The sequence below is a fragment of the Pecten maximus genome, chromosome 14, assembly GCF_902652985.1.
Source record: "Pecten maximus chromosome 14, xPecMax1.1, whole genome shotgun sequence".
Taxonomy (NCBI): domain Eukaryota; kingdom Metazoa; phylum Mollusca; class Bivalvia; order Pectinida; family Pectinidae; genus Pecten; species Pecten maximus.
In genome coordinates, this window is record NC_047028.1 from 20089540 (window position 1) to 20109799 (window position 20260).

A 20260-nucleotide genomic window follows, 5' to 3' on the forward strand; every position below is an offset into this window, starting at 1 on the left:
AGAAATGAATACTCACCAGACTTGGGGACAGTTGGAGTTTTAAACTTTGAAAGAAAATAAAGGAACAGCTGTTGTAAAAATCATCTTGTTATCAAATAATTCTGACGACAAACTTCGAAACAGTGGCTATGCTAACATTGACAACTAAAGTCGAGATATGTTTGCGAACCTTATCTCATTTTATACTGTTTACTGCTAGCATGGATGTGTACTTTATTGTGTACTTTATTCTTATTCTCCTATGCAGCCGTTTCTGTTTCTAGTTCAGAGACCGACTTGTTGTTGCTATTTCTCTTCGCCAGGGAACCGCATTTTATACTAATACTAACCTGAATAACCGTTAAATATTCCGCATTAATCTTGATATAGATTGACCTAATCCCGATTTAACACAAAAATTCATTCTTACAGTAACGCGTAAATTTTCTGAAATTTAAAATCGATCGTAATGGCCTTGCAAAACACTAAAGCAGATAAATAAACAAAATAAATACATAAATAATAATAATTCGATTAAATTTAAAAATAAATAAATAAAAAAGTAATAAAACCTTAGTCCGTATGAATGGCTTCAGGCATTAACTGTTGCTTTGTAATTTTTTGGTGAGAGCTTCACATTGGTGTTTTTTCAATACTACCATCTACTGGTATATAACTGTATTTATTGTAGTTTGGGGTCTCCCCATCGCTTGCTACACGTCATCTGTCGATTGTACACAATATCATTTACTTTAATGCTGTCATACTCTCCAATTTCCATTTACTTTCAAGTTTGACAATATCCTGTTTTTGATATTATCTATATTGTTAATTATATTAGTCTAAACATTTAATTTACAAATGATCATTGTCATTGCCATTGCCACCTCCAAAGACACCCAAAATGGAACAAATGCACTCAAACCTTTGCGATCTATCGCTGTATACGAATGAAGCAGCATAAAAGTATATAAAGAGCACAGGTATTTTACGTAGTAATAAATTATGGAATGTCATGACATTTTTTTTACACAATCACGTATACATGACTTAATACTTTCCCCTGTGTATTAAGATGGACAGACATAAGACATGAAGTTATGAACAATATCAGCAACAATAGTTAGGTCTGGATGTATATCGAAGTTTTCTATTCCTGCAGTCATATCCCACACGTTTATAAACGTGACGTTGTTTTGTAGATCGTGGAATTCCTCAGACCAGATCTGTTTATGAATACGCGCTAAATAGTCAACTGGAACTATCGATTCCCGAGATAGAGTAGCGTGTGGTCCTTTTATGAAAATACTCACTTCCGGAGATCTGCGCAATAGTCTTCGGGCAGCTTTACTTATACCCCGGATGTGCTCTCTGAATACATGTTGGGGTATCCTGACATGATGTGCCCATATATGGATCAAAACCACACTGTTATTGTTCCTGCCGATGTTGTCTAGCCTGTTCGCAACGGATTGCATTGATTTGATTGTCAAATAGTTTGAATTAAAAAATGGATGTTCATGTGGAAACCAAGACAACGACACGTTGTTTGGATGATTATGCCCGAATACAAAATGAACGTATGGTCCTGATGGCTGAGGACTAGGGAGAGAAGGATAAATTCAGTTCTTGTGTTAAATATGTAACAATCTGTCTCGTAGTTGAATCGCCGATAATAAGTAAATGTCTTCCACTTAGACATTTGATATATGACCTCTCAGTCCACTTCACTTGACCCCGACAGTTTGCGAAATTCCAAGTGTTTTTATAATAAAACCCTGTTGGAACTTTCTCGCTCCATGTAGATAGCTTAGGTCTGTCGTGACACGAGATACCACTTCTTGGCATTATGTCTGTATCTGAAAGAAGAATAAAATTATAAATAAGAAAGAAAAAAATGGAAATGGAAGATTACGCACATTTTATTGCAAATACTTTCATAAATGGTTTCGTTTTTTTATGGTTTTGTGAAATTGGCAAGATTGTATGGCGGTATTTTCCAACAGCTCATTTTAATTAAATGAAATACTCTGGCCTAACACAGACGTCTTAAATGCATTTTGCAAACTTTTTTTTGTCTGCAGAAAAAACAATTAAACCTTCCACCTGACGTTAATGACGTTTTATTCCGAATGTTACCTCCATTTATCTGGATCGTGACTCTATTCTCCAGTACCATGTGTTGTTTTCTAAAATACAAACATACGAAATAATTAGCATTTTAACTGGGTTGTGGAGTCACTCGGAACTCGGAGTGTACCGCCGCCACATTACCTCGAACGTAATGAGGGAGCTTTCATTTTGTAAATAGGGAACTATTTTTCTAAACAACATTTCATTTTCTATAATCAGTAGCAAAACTGACAGGTAATCATTTATCTTATATATAAATCTTGATGCATGAAATGTCTTTTTTTTATTCATTATTACGATTCATAAACCACACCAACAATATATTTTCCTCCGTGCCATTCCGCGGCAAACAAAATGCATGATTTCTTGTCATATTCCTACACCTGGAATCACATCTGAGGTAATGAGTAATGTATCTATTGTTAGAGAGTGGGCAATAATTAGCCCCTGAAGGATAGCGGTATACATACTAGAAAATGACATTATTAAGTTCGTTTCCACTATGGATGCATTCAGCAAGACTGTGTTAAAAAGACACTGATATAATAACGAAACCATACCATGTCGGAATCAATCTAATCAAAGTCTAGATGGTCATTCTCACTACGTTACATGAACATCTAACGACATCGTATAAGGGGTCACGTCAGGAAGTGAATTTCATATGTGCGAAATTGCATGACTAGAGTGCATAATCTGTCAGTCTGTTTCAAGTTATTTCGTCCAACGAACATAAAGGTACGAGGGCTGATTGATATATGTTGTGAACCTCATATTGAAGGATGTGAATTTTGCAGGACATATGGTATTATTGTTGAACTGAATCCCCTTCAGTATCTGTACACTTTTGCCAGTGGTGTTTAAGGGCCACAATGCCACTTTTATAGAACTACTTTTCTTGGCTGTTCAGAAAGCCATCCACTGCATGTATGCGTCAACATCGGACTGTGGGTGCCTGAAATAGCTATTTTCAGTTTTGGAAATAGATGAAAGTCTGATGGAGCGAGATCAGGTGAATACGGCGGATGTTCAATCAATGTAAAGCCACAATCGTAAATGGCAGTCATGGTAATGACAGATTTGTGAACAGGAACATTGTCCTGATGGAATAACACACCTTTAGTGAGCTTTCCGCGGCGCTTAATTGCCTCAGAAGTGACGCATAGTATGTGCCAATAATTGTTTGTCCCTTTTGGAGATAATATATCAGCAGAATACCTTCTGCTCCCAGAAAAAAAAAACGGGGACATAACCATCCCAGCTGACGAGGAGAGCCAGGGTGCTTCCATTGTTGCGATTGTTGTTTGGCCTCTTGGGCCCACGTTTCATCCATAATAACAAATCTCTGAAGATAGTTGGCAGGATCTTCCTCAAAAAGATTCAGATTAGCACACGATAATGTGCGCCTGGTGTGCTTCTGATCAACTGTCAGAAGTCTTGGTACCCATCGGGTCGAAAGCTTTCTTATTGCAAGATACTCGGTCAGAAGGGAATGTACTCTTTCCTGTGAAATGCCAACTCTACTGGCTATGTATCTTTCTGTGACTCGTCTGTCAGTGATAAAAATATCATGAAGTTTATTGATCATTTCTGCGGTTGCAACATTAACAGGCCTTCCAGCACGGGGGACATCCTCATGGCTCTGTCGGCCGCGCTTAAATCCGCCACCCGCCTTTTCACTGTAGCATATGAAGGGACATTTCCCCTAGTGTTGCTACCGTACCATTTCGGATATCTTTAGGTGTTAAACCTTTCTAATGCAAATATTGGATCACTGCTCTTTCACCGATTTTGTCAATTTTGCAAAAGCCGCTTGTCCTGTTTACTTTAGAGTGCTACCTCGTCGATATAAACTAACCAAATGACACCAATCCTTGAGTACACGACCCTATATAGTAAGAGAATAGTAGGACTTAAAAAGAACATCATTGAGTACCTCCTGCAGTGCTCAAACATATCAATCCCTCGTATATACAGGCTGTATCGAAATGGTTAGCTTCAGATACGTGATGTGATGAATAGGTGAGATCGATGACATCAAAAAATTGTCAATTCGCCCTAAAAGTGAAATATTGAGATAACAAAGGTCACCAGAACATGACCCTTTATGCGATGTCGTTAGATGTTCATGTAGCCTATATTTTAATTAGATTGAGTCAGAATAAATAAAACGAGCGTAACAATATGAACCAATTATTCAGATTTGCATAGAAACACTTCAAAATGTACAATCAAAAGACCAGATGTTCCAGGAGGATAGGCGTCTTCTGTTTCATTGAGGACATCCATGATGTACATCTAGGTCAAATCGACGACATCCATGATGTACATCTAGGTCAAATCGACGACATCCATGATGTACATCTAGGTCAAATCGACGACATCCATGATGTACATCTAGGTCAAATCGACGACATCCATGATGTACATCTAGGTCAAATCGACGACATCCATGATGTACATCTAGGTCAAATCGACGACATCCATTATGCAAATCTAGGTCAAATCGATATCATCCACTGTGTAAATCTAGGTCAAATCTGGGTTAAGTCACATTTTCAGAAAGAGAATGAATGTAAACATAGAAAATTCATTGATTTAATGCGTACCCTCTGCAGCCGAATATATGTAATATTATATTATTCGGTTAAACGATTGAACATTTTGACACAGAATGGGAGTGACCTACCTTGTTTTATTGACAATGTACTCTGGTAGAAATGTTTTCAAACTTCCACTCACAGCCTTCCAGTCTTTACAACGAAGAGATATAGGTTTTCCACAGAACCAAGAATACCCGAAATTTTGTGCTGTCAGATTACACACGTTAGAACCAAGCCTTTTGTTAGATACTGTACTACAAAGGGTTTTATCGGTCTGTCCATGGTACCTGTCTATCTCATTACTGAAAAGTCCGTACATTTCGTAAACATTCCCATATTCATTAATAGCTGACATGACGGATTTAATTGCTTGTTGCGTCTGGGCAATGGACACAAGAAGGATTGCTTTGCCTTTCCAAGGCAATAGTACTTTACCAATATATACACCATGCCCTGCGTATGTAACTGAACCGATCACATTAGCTCCCAATGCGTAATTAACTAACCAAATTCTAAGTACATCGCCACCATTTTGAAGTCTTCGGCCGTATGCGTCCCGAAGAATAACCTTGACACTTACGTGCTCACCAACAGTGTAAATCCGTCCGACATTCAACCTTTTCACGTAGGATAATTTCGGGTCGGGAATAGACGACAAATCTATATCTATGAATCCCTTACTTTGACTTGGTTTAATATCCGGCAATGGTCTGTACACAGTATAGTTTAACTTGTTATCCCAGCTGTATAAGTAGCTATGTATACTGGAACAAAATAGAAAAAGACATTATGATATCAACTTATAATTAAAGGTTGAAGAAATGTCGTATATTACTGTTAATTTCTGCAATCTTAAAATAAGAGAAAATGTCGACATGTCTGTGTGATTGAGGATGTGCTGTCGTACACTTAGGATTTATATATCTACTACATATACAACAAGATAAACAGGATATCGACGAGGAAAAGAAAATATATATCTAACTCAATTTAGAATGAGGACAAAATATAAATATGGACACATTTGATAAAGACAAGGAGAATCAGACGGAATATTCCGCAAGGTATTCGTTCGAACAACACCTGTCATGTAAACCTAGGTGTTAGCAGGCATATAAACGGACACGCCAAACGTCATACCATACATGGAAAAGAATCCTTCCCAATTTTGTCATGACGTCAACCATATGACCTTTCCTTTCTTCCATCAACTTTAGTCTCTGTTAGCTTATATCTATAATAGAAATCGTGATGTTGGTAATAGAGCTGTTAGGAAAAGCAGGTATTTGAAAAAGAGAAATCACAATCTCAAATATAGCAATCGGGGGAGCAGACATTTATTGGATCTGAAGTCATTTCCATCTGTTCATGATTTTCTTCAATGCAAAAGTACACGCTACAATAGATTTATTGTTATTTGTGTTTAATCTATTTCATACACACCAATTATGTATTATATTCACCCTAAATTTTCCATACACATCAATTATGTATTTTTCTGCTCTCCAAGTATGTGATGGGTACCCATCATGCTAAATATCTCCAACACTACTGCTGATTGTGGTATGTTATAAAAATAGTTTGTCCTCGATTGATCCTGTTGTAGTATAAAATGTCTTTATTGGTTGTAAAGCACTATTTCAAGTACTTTGTTCACCTTTGGGATCAAGCAGGATTAAAAAGGATATCCCTCGCGTTGCCACTTTGTCGTGTGTTTCCAACTATCCAGTAACGTCGTGTGGATAGAAACACGTATATATCAAAACACCTATCCTTTTTTCGACATACATACACCCTGTGACCTTTGACCCTTGAATTATCTATGAGCCCAGTAAGTTCCCCTTTCATTGTAAGTTCCTCGATGCTAGCTGTATTATTATCCATAATTGATAATACAGGAGTTAAAGTATTGAGAAAAATAAATAAATAAATAAATAAATAAATAAATCCAAGCGACATTGTAAGGCCCGTAAAACTTGTAGGAATACATCTTGAAAATCTCGGCGACTAAACTAAATACACTAAAGGCTACAAAATATACGTGTATGACAGTGTATCCACTCGCCTAGCTGTAGGCTGACTTACAACATATCTCGTGCAAACGTTAATTGGTTGTCGCCTTCTAACGGTAATATCTAAAAAGCCTATGGTGTAACTTAACAGAGGTATCTTGGTAAGTTTTTAGTATTTATCATGGCTTTACCATGGGCTTTACTGTTAAATTTATTTTTTAAAGCTGTGTACATTTCCACAAATCAAAAGAAAGATAAATGTTTCAAGGGAGCATAATTAGCTAATGTGCATCACATATACTGCACAAAATAACCATGACGTCATGCTAACAAGTTTCTATAGCACGCGTTAGGTACATTTATTTGACCGGATTTTACTATGTACGTATAAACATTTGTTCTTTGATCTTAAAAAGCAATAATAATACCAAAGATATATGGCATAGAGTGAGGCATTTCAGTCATCCAAGATTTGTATTAATTGAAATGCCTTCTAGTATGCAATATTTGTATAATGTTTTTCACATATTATTATTATCGTATATGTTAAGCGCGCAGTATGACGTTTGTCTGCAAAGCTCTGGCGTTTAAATCAACCATATATCCCATACCAATACAGTTTAACATTTAAATATATATTGTCACTATATCTGTTTTACCAATAGTTCTACTCAGAGCCATTGTCTGCTGATTTTTCTTTCTGATATTGTTTGTTTTCCTGAGACCCGTCTCACGAGGTCACACGGAGCAATTGAGATAACTTGTATTGCCTAAGGATATAACTATAACCAACAAGCTCAGTTCGTGACACCAGGTTCCATTCAACAGAAACACAGACTATCCCGGATAGGGATCCAACTCTCGACTCGGATCTCCACATGCAGTAAGGAAAGATGATATAATTTTGGTTTATAATTGCACGTGTAACCTTATTTCACATTACGTTGCTTATAAAAGTGTTCCTCGCCTGGTAAATCAACTGATTTTGATACGTTGCTTATAAAAGTGTTTCTCGCCTGGTATATCAACTGATTTTAATTAGATTTCATATTAAACTTATAATACAAAAGACTATTTTTGTGTCAAACTTCCTTGATCGAAAAGTTGGCGTTTAAGTACTGATAACGACAATTTCCTAATTTCTGTATTTTGATAAGAAATGATGACAAACTCAAACATTTTTTCTTCATTAAATGTGCTCGTATAAAGTACACATAAGGTCCAATGTCACCCTCCTAATCGCCACATCTCTACCAATCCTGAGCCTTGACTCCTACTTGGACCTGACATTAATTATTTCTGTCGAATGTTTATACCACCTTTTTGTGTCGTTTAATGACACTAGATTTAGTAGATTAACATTCCGCATTACCGAATGCTAATTTAACCCCTACACATCTGAAAAGGTGTTATAAACACTCATTCACAAAACCTCAACACAAAAACTCAGTCCTTGTCGTTCTTTGACTCACGATAAGGGCAGAATTTAATGGGTTTCCGACAAGTTACACATACGAATCTGTCTAAATACACTGTATAGGCTGCAACAAATACTTGCTTCCTGTAGGAATCCGTCTTTCGTCATAACGTGAATTTCGGAGGGTGAAGAGGTTTACCCTAGTGGAGTAGACATATTAAGAAATTCGAAATCTTACTCACCAGATAACGAGTATACATGTAGCTCCTACAAGAGTAAATAATTTCCGAAATGTAGTCCAAGCCATTTTATTACATCCAAGAACGGGCGACTTTTCAAGACATTTAAGGATATCTTGTATGAGCATCAGGCAATCACGAGTAAGCTAACTCACTGTAAATATAAATCCTCGTATGATAGTTTGTAAAAATAGTGGGGCAGATGACGTAGGCCTATTCAAGTTTATGTCGCCATAGAGGAAATGCAAAATATGGCACAGAGTGAGGCATTTCAGTCATTAAAGATTTTTATTTATTGAAATACCTCCCATTATGCATCATTTGTATAATAGTATTCACATCTTATTATTATCGTATATATTAAGCGCAATAAGGCGTTTGTCTGCAAAGCTCTGGCGTTTAAATCGACGATAGATTCCATATCAATACAGTTTAACGTTTATACATATATATATATATTGTCACTATATCTGTTTTACAAATAGCTCTACTCGAAGCCATTATATGCTGATTCTTCTTTCTGATATTGTTTGTTTTCCTGAGACCCGCCTCACGAGGTCACACAGAGCAATTCAGATAAATTGTATTGCCTACGGATATAACTACATGTATAACCGTCAAGTTCAGTTCGTGACACCAGGTTCCATTCAACAGAAACACAGACTATCCCGGATAGGGATCCAACTCTCGACTCGGATCTCCACATGCAGTAAGGAAAGATGATATAATTTTGGTTTATAATTGCACGTGTAACCTTATTTCACATTACGTTGCTTATAAAAGTGTTCCTCGCCTGGTATATCAACTGATTTTAATTAGATTTCGTATTTAACTTATAATACCAAAGAATATTTTTGCGTCAAACTTCCCTGATAAAAAAGTTGGCGTTTAAGTACACTGTATAGGATCCAACAAATACTGACATCCTCTAGGAATCCGGCTTTGACGGACTACATCAAAAATAGCATCATAACGTGAATTTCGGAGTGTTAAGAGGTTTACCATACGTGGAGCAGACACATAAAGACATTCAAAATCTTACTTACCAGGTAACGAGTACACATGTAGCTCCTACAAGAGTAAACACTTTCTGAAATGTAGTCCAAGCCATTTCAAGTTACATCTAAGGACGGGTGACTTTTAAGACATTTAAGGATATCTGGTATGAACATCAGTCAATCACTATTAAGGTTACTCATTGGAAATGGTAATCGTCGTATGATAGTGTGTAGAAATAGTGGGACAGATGACCTAGGCCTATTCAAGTGTAAAATCGCCAATAGGTAATGCAAAATGCCACTGGTCAAATACATACTCGCATTTGGACATAATTCTAAAAATAAATACATATACCTTGACCAGTATATAGGAAGAGGTCATTCATGCGAAAAGCTATCTCACATGAAACAGTTAGTTACTGCTTAAGCAATCGCCCCGGTGAAATGTATGAAAAGACTATTGTTATCAGACTCAATTGTTGTTCTATAGTACTGTACCACGTATGTGTCTAGATGTCCAGTTCAGTGAATACATTGGACTTATACACAAACGGACTTGTGGTTTACAAGGGTGAGTGTGCGTGAACCCTACTGTGTTTTACGTATTCCAGAATATTTTTCTTCGCAAAAATATCTGCTTTTCTGTTTACGTTGTCGCTCTCCTGATTTCGTTAAAGTATTGATAACTAAGTGTATATAAACTATTCTGTCGATGTACATATGTGATATCTAATTACTATGTGATGGTGAACAATAGGCGTATCTGTTGGTCTATATTTTTCTTTCTTCCGTTAAATGAATAAAATGAAGACTAATGGAATCGGATTTGTACCCGATTTCTCCAGTGTTTCTTAACTTAAGGAATTTCTCCACAACATAGAATATTCTCTTCCTGATGGTATGAAAACTTTCTTTAGGGAAGGATTTAAAAGAATTTAATCATATTTTAAACACAGGTCATGGAAGGTAGTCAAAAGAAGAGGAAACGATTATTTGTTCTAACTCCGTATCAAATAATCCTAGCATGCATAGGTACAGTTTTTCTCACTTGGTAAGTATATCTTAACCACTCTGATTATGAAATGTAAGATATTTTCTCGTTTGATATCATTAATATTTCACGGCTGCAGATCCTAATAGTGCATGGGTTCCGTTTTAGATGAAGCATTTAGTTAATCTGTGTGACTATGAATTTGATCTCTACCAACATCGCAATTGCCTGTGTTTTGATAGCCTGGCTAGCCTATACATCTGGTTTATATTTGTTTTATCATGCAACATCCGTTGTTCAAATCACTTATGTTTTATTTTAAGTGCACTTAAAGAGCAGACGTAGACTTACGTGCAGATGTATTACGACTTTAGTGAAACTCATTTGTCTAATACATTTACGTTTATGTCTACGTTTACATTCGAGTCTACGTTTACATTTGAGTCTACGTTTACTTTTGAGTCTACGTTTACATTTGAGTCTACGTTTACATTTGAGTCTACGTTTACTTTTGAGTCTACGTTTACATTTGAGTCTACGTTTACGTCTACGTTAACATTTACGTTAACGTTAACATTTAAATCTACGTTTACCTTTATGTCTACGTTTATGTCTACGTTTATGTCTACGTTCATGTCTACGTTTATGTCTACGTTCATGTCTACGTTCATGTCTACGTTCATGTCTACGTTTATGTCTACGTTCATGTCTACGTTCATGTCTACGTTTATGTCTACGTTTACGTTTACGTCTACGTTCATGTCTACGTTTATGTCTACGTTTACGTTTACGTCTACGTTCATGTCTACGTTTATGTTTATGTATACGTTTACGTTTATGTCTACGTTTATGTCTACCTTTATATCTACGTTTATGTTTACGTCTACGTTTATGTCTACGTTCATGTATACGTTTATGTTTATGTCTACGTTTATGTTTACGTCTACGTTCATGTCTACGTTCATGTCTACGTTTATGTCTACGTTTACGTTTACGTCTACGTTTATGTCTACGTTTATGTTTATGTCTACGTTTATGTTTACGTCTACGTTCATGTCTACGTTTATGTTTACGTCTACGTTCATGTCTACGTTTATGTTTACGTCTACGTTCATGTCTACGTTTATGTTTATGTCTACGTTTATGTTTACGTCTACGTTCATGTCTACGTTTATGTTTACGTCTACGTTCATGTCTACGTTTATGTCTACGTTTATGTTTATGTCTACCTTTATGTCTACGTTTACTTCTACGTTTACCTCTACGTTTATGTTTATGTCTACCTTTATGTCTACGTTTACCTCTACGTTTACCTCTACGTTTATGTCTACGTTTATATCTACGTTTATGTTAACGTTTACGTTTACGTTTATGTCTACTTTTAACACGCTTCGTGTGATATGATTAATCTTAGCATAAAGAATGAATTGTATATCTATAAGATGTTCCCAATATAAAAGTTTTCAGGTCCTACGGAAATTACCATGTCATCAAAGTAAGTCCTATTAACATAGACGTACCATGCCTTAATGTTATATAATTACATACATTATCTAGGAACGTGATTCTGTATCGAACCAAGATGACTGTTACACGGGAGCCTCAGGCCAAGGATTACGTATCGGATGAAAGTCGAAAAGTAAATACATGGATTACACAGGGGTCTAATCAATATTTCTTCGAAACGGACAAGACATCACGATCAATTATAAATCCTGCAAAGGTTAACAGCTCATCAAGCCGCTCATCAAACGTTGGGAAACCTCCACTGGAATCAAATTCAGAAGAGTATATTTCGAAGAAAGATTTAATGAAGATACTGGATGAGTTCATTAGAAAACGTGACAAATACAGAAAAATAACAGAACAAAGTGAGTTAATTCCAGATAAATCTAAACCGAAGGAAAATGATAGCAGCAACTTCTCAGCTAGAGCCAGGCGATCACTTTTTCAAGTACAAAACCCCTCAAAGAATTTTTTTCGGGTAGGAGAGAAATTTCGACTAACAATTTTCATGAAGGATAAGTTAGGACGGAATATTACCCTCGGCGGAGACTTTCTGAGAATGTGGATGAAAGAGACATCGGTTAACGCTCACGTGAGCGGCGTTGTCACTGACAACGGCGACGGAACGTATTCGGGTGAGGTTCTTCTTCCCTGGGCTGGCCAGCCGACCATTCATGTTGCTCTTAGTCATACCAAGAATGACGTAAATTCTGTAACGAACGCAATCAACAATTATGGCATCCTCAACAAAATGTACGCGCAATTTGTGAGCAAGGACAGGTTAGTTCAGGAAAGCGTTCCCTGTGGGCCGCTGCCAGTGTTTTCACTGAGGAAGGAAAACATGTGCAATCTCACCCGTCTTAACTATGGATATTATTGGTACAGTGCAAAACCGTCGTCCCCGAAACTTTCCTGTGGTGACTGGGTAGCTATTCGAGGTACCAACAATCTCACTGTTCCAGGTCAGATCGCCGACAGAATAAGGTAGGGACATAGGGCACTATCAGGAGGGTGAGGTGCTACACTTAGGCGATTACGTTCTCCAGACATGTCTTTTTTATCATTATTATCAAAATCCATTTAAAATCCTACCTTAGGATACATGAATTTGGTAGGGACATAGGGCCATATCAGGAGGGTGAGGTGCTACACTTAGGCGATTACGTTCTCCAGACATGTCTTTTTATATTATTATCAAAATCCATTTAAAACCCTACCTTAGGATACATGAATTTGACATGAAACATGACATGACATAGAGTAATCATAGATGATATATTTACATCTAAGTTCAAAATAGATGAACATGAAATCGACTTATCCATACACGTTTAAGTAAATTTATCAGACATATAATCTTAGATTAGTAAATAAATTATGGAATGAGTGTTTTAAATATGTTGATATCAAAATGTTGTTTGGTAAAATATCCACTTACGATGCCAACCTATACCCGTGGACAACTATAAATGGCGATACCTTGATACAAAATGCCCATGTCAACAATCCGTGTGTCTTGAACATGTATTGCTATCAAATATAGATATTATAACCTGATTTAAAAAGCATGTTTTATAAAGTGTACAATTATAAACTTTTTTTCTAGATATACACAACATCAGCCGATTGGAGAACCAATACAGATTACAGTTATTGGAAGTAGGTATTACATATAACAATGATGGCTCGTACATACCACTTTATAACAATAATATAGCCATTTACAATCAAAAATCATCCGTGGTTATCGGGTTATTAAGTACATTTTGTATTAGCCATTGTCTTTCGCAACTATGCATGCGTAGGTACCATTCGGTGGTAACGGCTTTCACATGATATTTCCAAATCCATCCTTTCACGTGTCCATTTACAGCTGAGTCGACTGAAACACAATAGAGTGAAGTATCTTGTTCAAGGATACAATATTATGCCTGAGAATCGCAACATTTGAATAAGAAAATCAGTTTTAACATTTGCACAAATAGTATTATTATTTACATATGCAGTAAAACACACACACTCACAAAAAAAACAACAAACAGTAATGATATTAAAAACCACAATGATGAATATGCTGATTCATCCGTTTTACATCATTTTAGTACTTTTGCTATTAAGCTGTTTGTGATATTAAACGACGGTTGCCATTATATATAAACAGGTAGACTAAATCCAAAAGTTACAAATGAAGTGAAGTAAACTTCACTATACACTGTAGTTCATTTCGATAAATCACTCCTTGGGAAGAAGTAAACTTTACCATACACTGTAGTTCATTTAAATGAATCACCCCTGGGGAGGAAGTAAACTTCACTATATGTACCAATACAGTTGGTGGAATACTGCAAATCCACTGATATCATCAACCGGGTCCTCCAGACGTTTCAACCCTTGTCCCGGAACGTCCTCGTGATGGTGGCTCGACAGTGGTGATCAACTCACTGCCCGTCAATGGATGGCTTCCAGTCTCTTTCCTACCAAAACCAGCATGATGCGCGCTCGGCAGCCTCTGCTAGTCTACGTACTGCAGTCCTGCGTGCTTTCCCGACCACACACACAGTCTGCAATGTCTTCCAGGCTGAGCGTGCTGGGAATCATCTGCATCCAACCTACACAGGAAATAGCAGAGTTCGCCATCCTCGCTCCCTACATAGTTCGCTGAGTTCTGCATACTTGGCCCGTTTCCTATCATTAGCCAGGTCGCACCGCACCTCCCAGGGAACAGTCAGCTCGATGACTACAATCTGCCTGGATTCGGCAGACCATATCACCACATCCGGACGTAGCGTTGTCTGTATGGTGTCCGGAAATACCAACTTCTTCCCCAGATCTACTCTCATCTCCCGTGTCTCTCCTTCTTTTACGAACCGGATGGAGGAGGATTGTGCTTGCGAAATGGAGGTGGCCTCTTCTTCTTCCTTTCCACCTCAAGAACATTTGCCAATTCCCGAAGCACCTGGTCATGCCTCCACCGGTATCGTCCTTGTGCCAGTGCGATCTTACAGGCTGAAAGGATATGCATGTTCCTGGCATAGCTGGCACTTTAGCTCTCAGCTAGTCCCTACCGTTGCAGGTTTGCTGGCGATGGATAAATCACCCCTTGGGAAGAAATAAACGTCACTATACACTGTAGTTCATTTAGATAAATCACATATTTGAGCATTAGGCATCCATTCGCGTACATTTCTGTTAATCCTAGCTCTGTCTAAGGTCCCACACTATACGACTACAAATTGTACATTACCAGTCATATACGCTACAGTGTTAATATCAAGTGAGTATTTACACAAGTCATTTGCAGATCAAGTAACTCTTAGCCTCTGTCTTTCATTAGTTATTAATGATACTAGCAGTTTTTATAACTTCAAAACTTAATTATCTTCTTTTTCTTCACAGAACCTGGTTACGTGTTGAAAAGAAAACCAAATTTATGTTCTCGTCGCCCAAGAGAAAATACGTGGCGGGAACCTAGTCCATCCGGCTTCAACTATCAAGATAAATGGACGATCACAGGGTGTCAAAGCAATCTGACAAAGACAGTTAGGAATTACCACAAATGTCTTACGGGACGTCACCTGATGATTATGGGGGATTCTAACACTAGATCATTCGTACACATTTTCGTCTCTATGTTACAAATGTTTTACCTTACTAAACCAATGCCAGGTGGAAGCTGGCACGATTTCGTTTACGCCGAAAATCAGTACAACAATTCATTGTCGTGGTATCCACACGGATCCCCATTTTTCGCAAATTTCTTGGTCCCCAAATATAAGTTACAACCAGTTTCGAAACACTTAGATGAAGTCGGTTCAGGAAACAATAGCGTTATTATCATACATCTATGGGGACATTTCATGAGAATCCCATACGATGTTTTTCGATTGCACGTTCGTAAGATCCGGGTATCTGTGGAAAAATTACTCCTAAGATCCCCGGATGTAGATATCGTCATCAAAGGACCCCACGCAATGACTTACTTTGATTGGATTACACCAGTGGATGCTATATGGCTGGAACATAAGCGAATTTGGTTTGAGGAGTTTAACGGACTACATGACAAGGTGCTATTCATCAACTATTGGGATATGACAGTTGGGATAGAGAACATCGACATCCATCCGGAAGAGACGGTTATTTGGAGTCAGGTTCACCTGTTAATGCAACTTCTATGCCGTAATAGTTATAAATGATGGTTATTTCAAATCTTACTGGACTTAGTGACTGGCCATAAGTGTGTGGGAAACTGGAGTGTCCATAGATGAATTCCAAACATTTACACGTCTGTTTGGGAATCGAAACCATGCCGTTTAGATGAAGGTCGAGTTCTTCAACTACACCTTCCTGAACGTTAAGAAGTCGTTCAACCTGAATTGATGTGAACTCAGGCCTGTGTGTAACGAGTATATTAGAATTTGCTAAAACTTCGAACTTGCTATAAATTTTTGGGTAGATCAAGTTGAAGCAAAAAGGAAATGCGCAGTTTCCACGATAAAGATCGAAACAAAATTTGTTGAATAAGAGTAAATTAAATGATGTTATTAGAAATAGCAATTACAGAGCGTACAAAATAACAGCCATCATAGACTTACAGTACACACGTAGTAGGTCTATGTAGAAATATGATCTGGCATTAAATGATGTTTTTGTCCATTTTGGATAGATAAAGTTCTTCTATAATATATGTAATAATAAAAATGCTTTCATAATTTAACCGTTTTGGGTGCTTTTTTATTTGGTGTGATTTTCTACATTCGACAATACAACAAAAAACTACTTATATATATTTATACTTGTTCGACGGCAAGGCACTCGGATCAAATTCATTGGCAATCGATGGACGGCATCGAATAGTAATATTGCCTCCATCATTCGATATTGAAAGGACACGCATGACAGCCGAGGGAAAACATAAAGATATAATTATCACTTACTGTATAATAGTTGAGTGGAACACTCGCTCACTATCATTACAGTTCTACTCAACAAAGCTAGGTATTGTTGATATAGGGGGCATGACAGCTATATCAACACGTAATTAAAAAGGAGAAGTAGTAATGCCTTAATAGGTATTTTATTTAACAATAGGGATCATGATTAATGTATACCAATATATATCTCGTACCAGCACATATCTTGTATTTCGTAGTGTCGATAATGCACACCAGACCACAGGCGCTTGCATAGAAAATATGACTTTCATTTTTTTTTTTATATGACAGTGGTATGTGTAATCTGTTGAGTACAACCTTCAGCTTAACAGATTACACATACCACTGTAAAAAAAATGAAAATAACATTTTCTATGCAAGCGCCTGTGCACCAGACAAGCCAGTTTTTAGCCCGACTACTGACAACAATATCCATTTTTTCTCCGTGTTTGTTTTCCTTTGTCATTACAGAAGCTTTAACTCTTGCGAGCACTGACACAGGGTACGATTTAACGGAGGTTTCATTGTGTAATGATATTGGGACAATCTTGTAATTATATTCAACATGTTTACCTCTGTCCAAATGATCTACAGTGTAGTAGTAGAATTTGATGGGCATACTCTTAACAAAACATTAGAGGTTTATGCATAGTCAGTTTCCAGTACCGAAATTGTGTAGACATGAATATAGACTGTCCAATACTTATTATCGTGACCTATATGGGACTTGAGCAGGACTGGACAGACCGACGGTAATGAGTATTGGTCATGTTAGAGTTCGATCATCGAAGGTCCTTTAGAGAAATAATATTTGCATTACGTATATGCCAATTTCAACACACATATCATATATAAAGATATTCATTCTGATAACCGTTGGTCATAAAACGAGATAATATTTATGATACAAAGAAAGAAATTCTAACGGTTTTAAACTTTTGACTCTAAAGTCTGATGATTTGATAGAGCCGGACACATTGAGGCTTGACAGACGTAAAGTAAATACTTGTTTAGCGACAAAATGATTATATTTACATTCATGACTTGAGACTTACAGGGTTTGTGTTGGCTATAGATTAATCTTATAGTATCACATACAACAGTGAATAATAGCTACTTTAGTAATGACGGTAATGTCAAACGTGAATGTTAATACCACAGAGACAGAGTCGACGAACATGTGTACAAGGTGAATTCTCTCTGTGTATGATAAATTGTCACAAAATATTGTCACACCGGGTCAAAATGTGAATAAACGGAAGAGAATCCTGCCTGTAAACATTTGGACAATGTAGAACTTGAAATACAACACTTTAACTTTCAATACCTCAGATCCGTAACAATATTTATATAGGGATAACAAAAACGGACTATAGCTCAGAAAAGCATTGAAAAGAAAAAGAAAATCGAGAACAAACATCAAGCCGACCATTTGTAAAGCGTTCGTAAAAATGACTCTGAGCTATCGCGATTTTGGAAGAGTAGACAAACCCTTATCGTCCGAATGGAAGTTTCTTTTAACTTGAATGTTACGTGTGAAATGCGATTCATGTTTGTTGCAATCGGTAGGTTATTATCATCGGTACGATAATATAATGAGTTGACGGAGAACGACAGTCGATATATCTTCATACACAATCGTGAATGAGAGATGGGTGATGAATAAATAAAAAAAACGTAAAATAGCAAGAGGTCCATGGGCCTTATCGGACCCTTACACATTTTATCAATGTGACCTGTAATTGAACAAACTTTTCAGCCTGGCTTGACACTGTCTCAGTATCATGACCCTTGGTCTGTTGGATATAGAGGAGTCATATACAGATTTAATGCATTTGACCCCTGCTGTGACCTTGAAAGTAAGCCAAGGTAATTGATTTGAACAAATCTATTAGCCCTTCATCTCGGGATACTGCTGGTCCAATAGTCTAGCTCTTGATCTCTGTTATTGAGAAGTTGTTTTTTTAATGTTTTTACATATTTGACTTCTTTGACCTTGAAAAGAGGTCAAGAAATTTACTTGAACAAACTATGTAGACCTTCGTCCCTAGCATATCACTGTCTCAAATTTATGATCCTGTGCCCAATGCTTATTGAGTCAAGGTCATTCATTTGAACAAACAAAATAGTCCTTTAACCCAACATGCTACCTGCCCGATAATTCGTGATCCTGGGCCTCTTGGTTAATGAGAAGAAGTCGAAAATGTAAATTGTTTAATACACACGGCGGACGATGTTGAACAAAATGCTATCGCAATAGGTCACTTCAGACTTCGTCTCGGGTGACCTAAAATTGTGAGGTATTTTTTAATTCAATTTTTCCACTGTAGAGTCGTTTCCCTGAAAACTGGACATATCTTTTCCACATGATAACCAGCAGTGTACGACTTGAGCTGTATCATACCCATATAGAGAAGATTTGCTGAATTACAACTGAATGTGTAGCAGTATGAGATCAGAATATAAAAAAAAAGTATTGTGAGGTTTAAATACAGGGGAGAATCCCCCCCCCCCCCCCCCCCGCTCTCTCTATATAGATATACACAGAAAATATAAATTCATGACATGTAAATATAATATGTTATACTTATAATAAGATGGCTACGATGAGAAACATGTTGATGAAGACAATGGGAAAGTTTTATCGACGACATCATGACTTCATTCATAAATACTACAAATTCCCGGATTCTAACTAAATTTGTATGGCGGGTGTCGCCGAGACCTAGATTTGTATGGCGGGTGTCGCCGTGACCTAGATTTGTATGGCGGGTGTCGCCGTGACCTAGATTTGTATGGCGGGTGTCGCCGTGACCTAGATTTGTATGGCTGGTGTCGCCGTGACCTAGATTTGTATGGCGGGTGTCGCTGTGACCGAGATTTTTATGGCGGGTGTCGTCGATGAATCATGGGACGCCTCCCCTTCAGAAACACATGGTCTTTACTTTAATATCCTTGTACTTTTTCTAGTCTCCATGTAAATCTTTATTTCATTTGTATTTTCCCGTCATTGTATCGATTTTGAAGAAGAATAACATTTCATTAGAATGTCAGTATTCCATTTTTTTTTTCAAAATCATTTTGAATTTTGAATTTGAATCCCGTTCAGATATCTCTCCTAGTTTTAAGACTGATCTCTTTGATTATATAAGTTGTAATTTCTTGATAAACAGTATGATTTGGCAACAATTGAAAGAGTTCAATCTTTCCAAGAGATCTTCTCTCTCAGTTTTAGACTAATCTTTGAGATTTGGTAGACTTTATAACCACGCCATGATACATGTAGTTGTCCTAGTCAATCTATCGGTGCCACAAACGAATGGTAGTAACTATGTATATGATGATGAGCGGACTAAATTTAGTATGGGAAAATGCACCATTCAAAGAGAAACTTATAGATGAAATCTGTCACATACATGTACATCTAAGGAAAGAACACAAAAAGACAATA

The 20260-nt window shown here is 37.1% G+C and overlaps 2 protein-coding genes across 6 annotated transcripts; one reads left to right on the plus strand and one right to left on the minus strand.

Annotated features, from left to right (window-relative positions):
* Positions 1-1332: 1332 nt before the first annotated feature.
* LOC117342853 (NXPE family member 4-like) lies at positions 1333-9665 on the minus strand. Of its 4 annotated transcripts, none has more exons than XM_033905131.1 (5): positions 9430-9665; positions 5856-5949; positions 4802-5479; positions 2119-2168; positions 1333-1838 (listed from the first exon to the last, which is right to left on the minus strand). In XM_033905131.1, exons 2-5 carry the CDS (start codon positions 5921-5923, stop codon positions 1582-1584), a joined length of 1053 nt encoding a protein of 350 aa, XP_033761022.1. In that variant the 5' UTR covers positions 5924-5949; positions 9430-9665; the 3' UTR covers positions 1333-1581. The 4 variants fall into 4 exon arrangements, with proteins under 4 accessions (XP_033761022.1, XP_033761020.1, XP_033761023.1 ...); XM_033905129.1 differs by lacking the exon at positions 5856-5949 and adding an exon at positions 8387-8537; XM_033905132.1 differs by lacking the exon at positions 5856-5949 and having other exon boundaries at positions 9430-9661.
* Positions 8995-16592, plus strand: LOC117342851 (NXPE family member 2-like). 2 transcript variants are annotated; one of them, XM_033905128.1, is made up of 5 exons: positions 8995-9092; positions 10338-10432; positions 11930-12862; positions 13485-13537; positions 15275-16592. In XM_033905128.1, exons 2-5 carry the CDS (start codon positions 10341-10343, stop codon positions 16069-16071), a joined length of 1875 nt encoding a protein of 624 aa, XP_033761019.1. In that variant the 5' UTR covers positions 8995-9092; positions 10338-10340; the 3' UTR covers positions 16072-16592. The 2 variants fall into 2 exon arrangements, with proteins under 2 accessions (XP_033761019.1, XP_033761018.1); XM_033905127.1 differs by lacking the exon at positions 8995-9092 and adding an exon at positions 9834-9952.
* The last annotated feature ends 3668 nt before the right edge of the window (positions 16593-20260 follow it).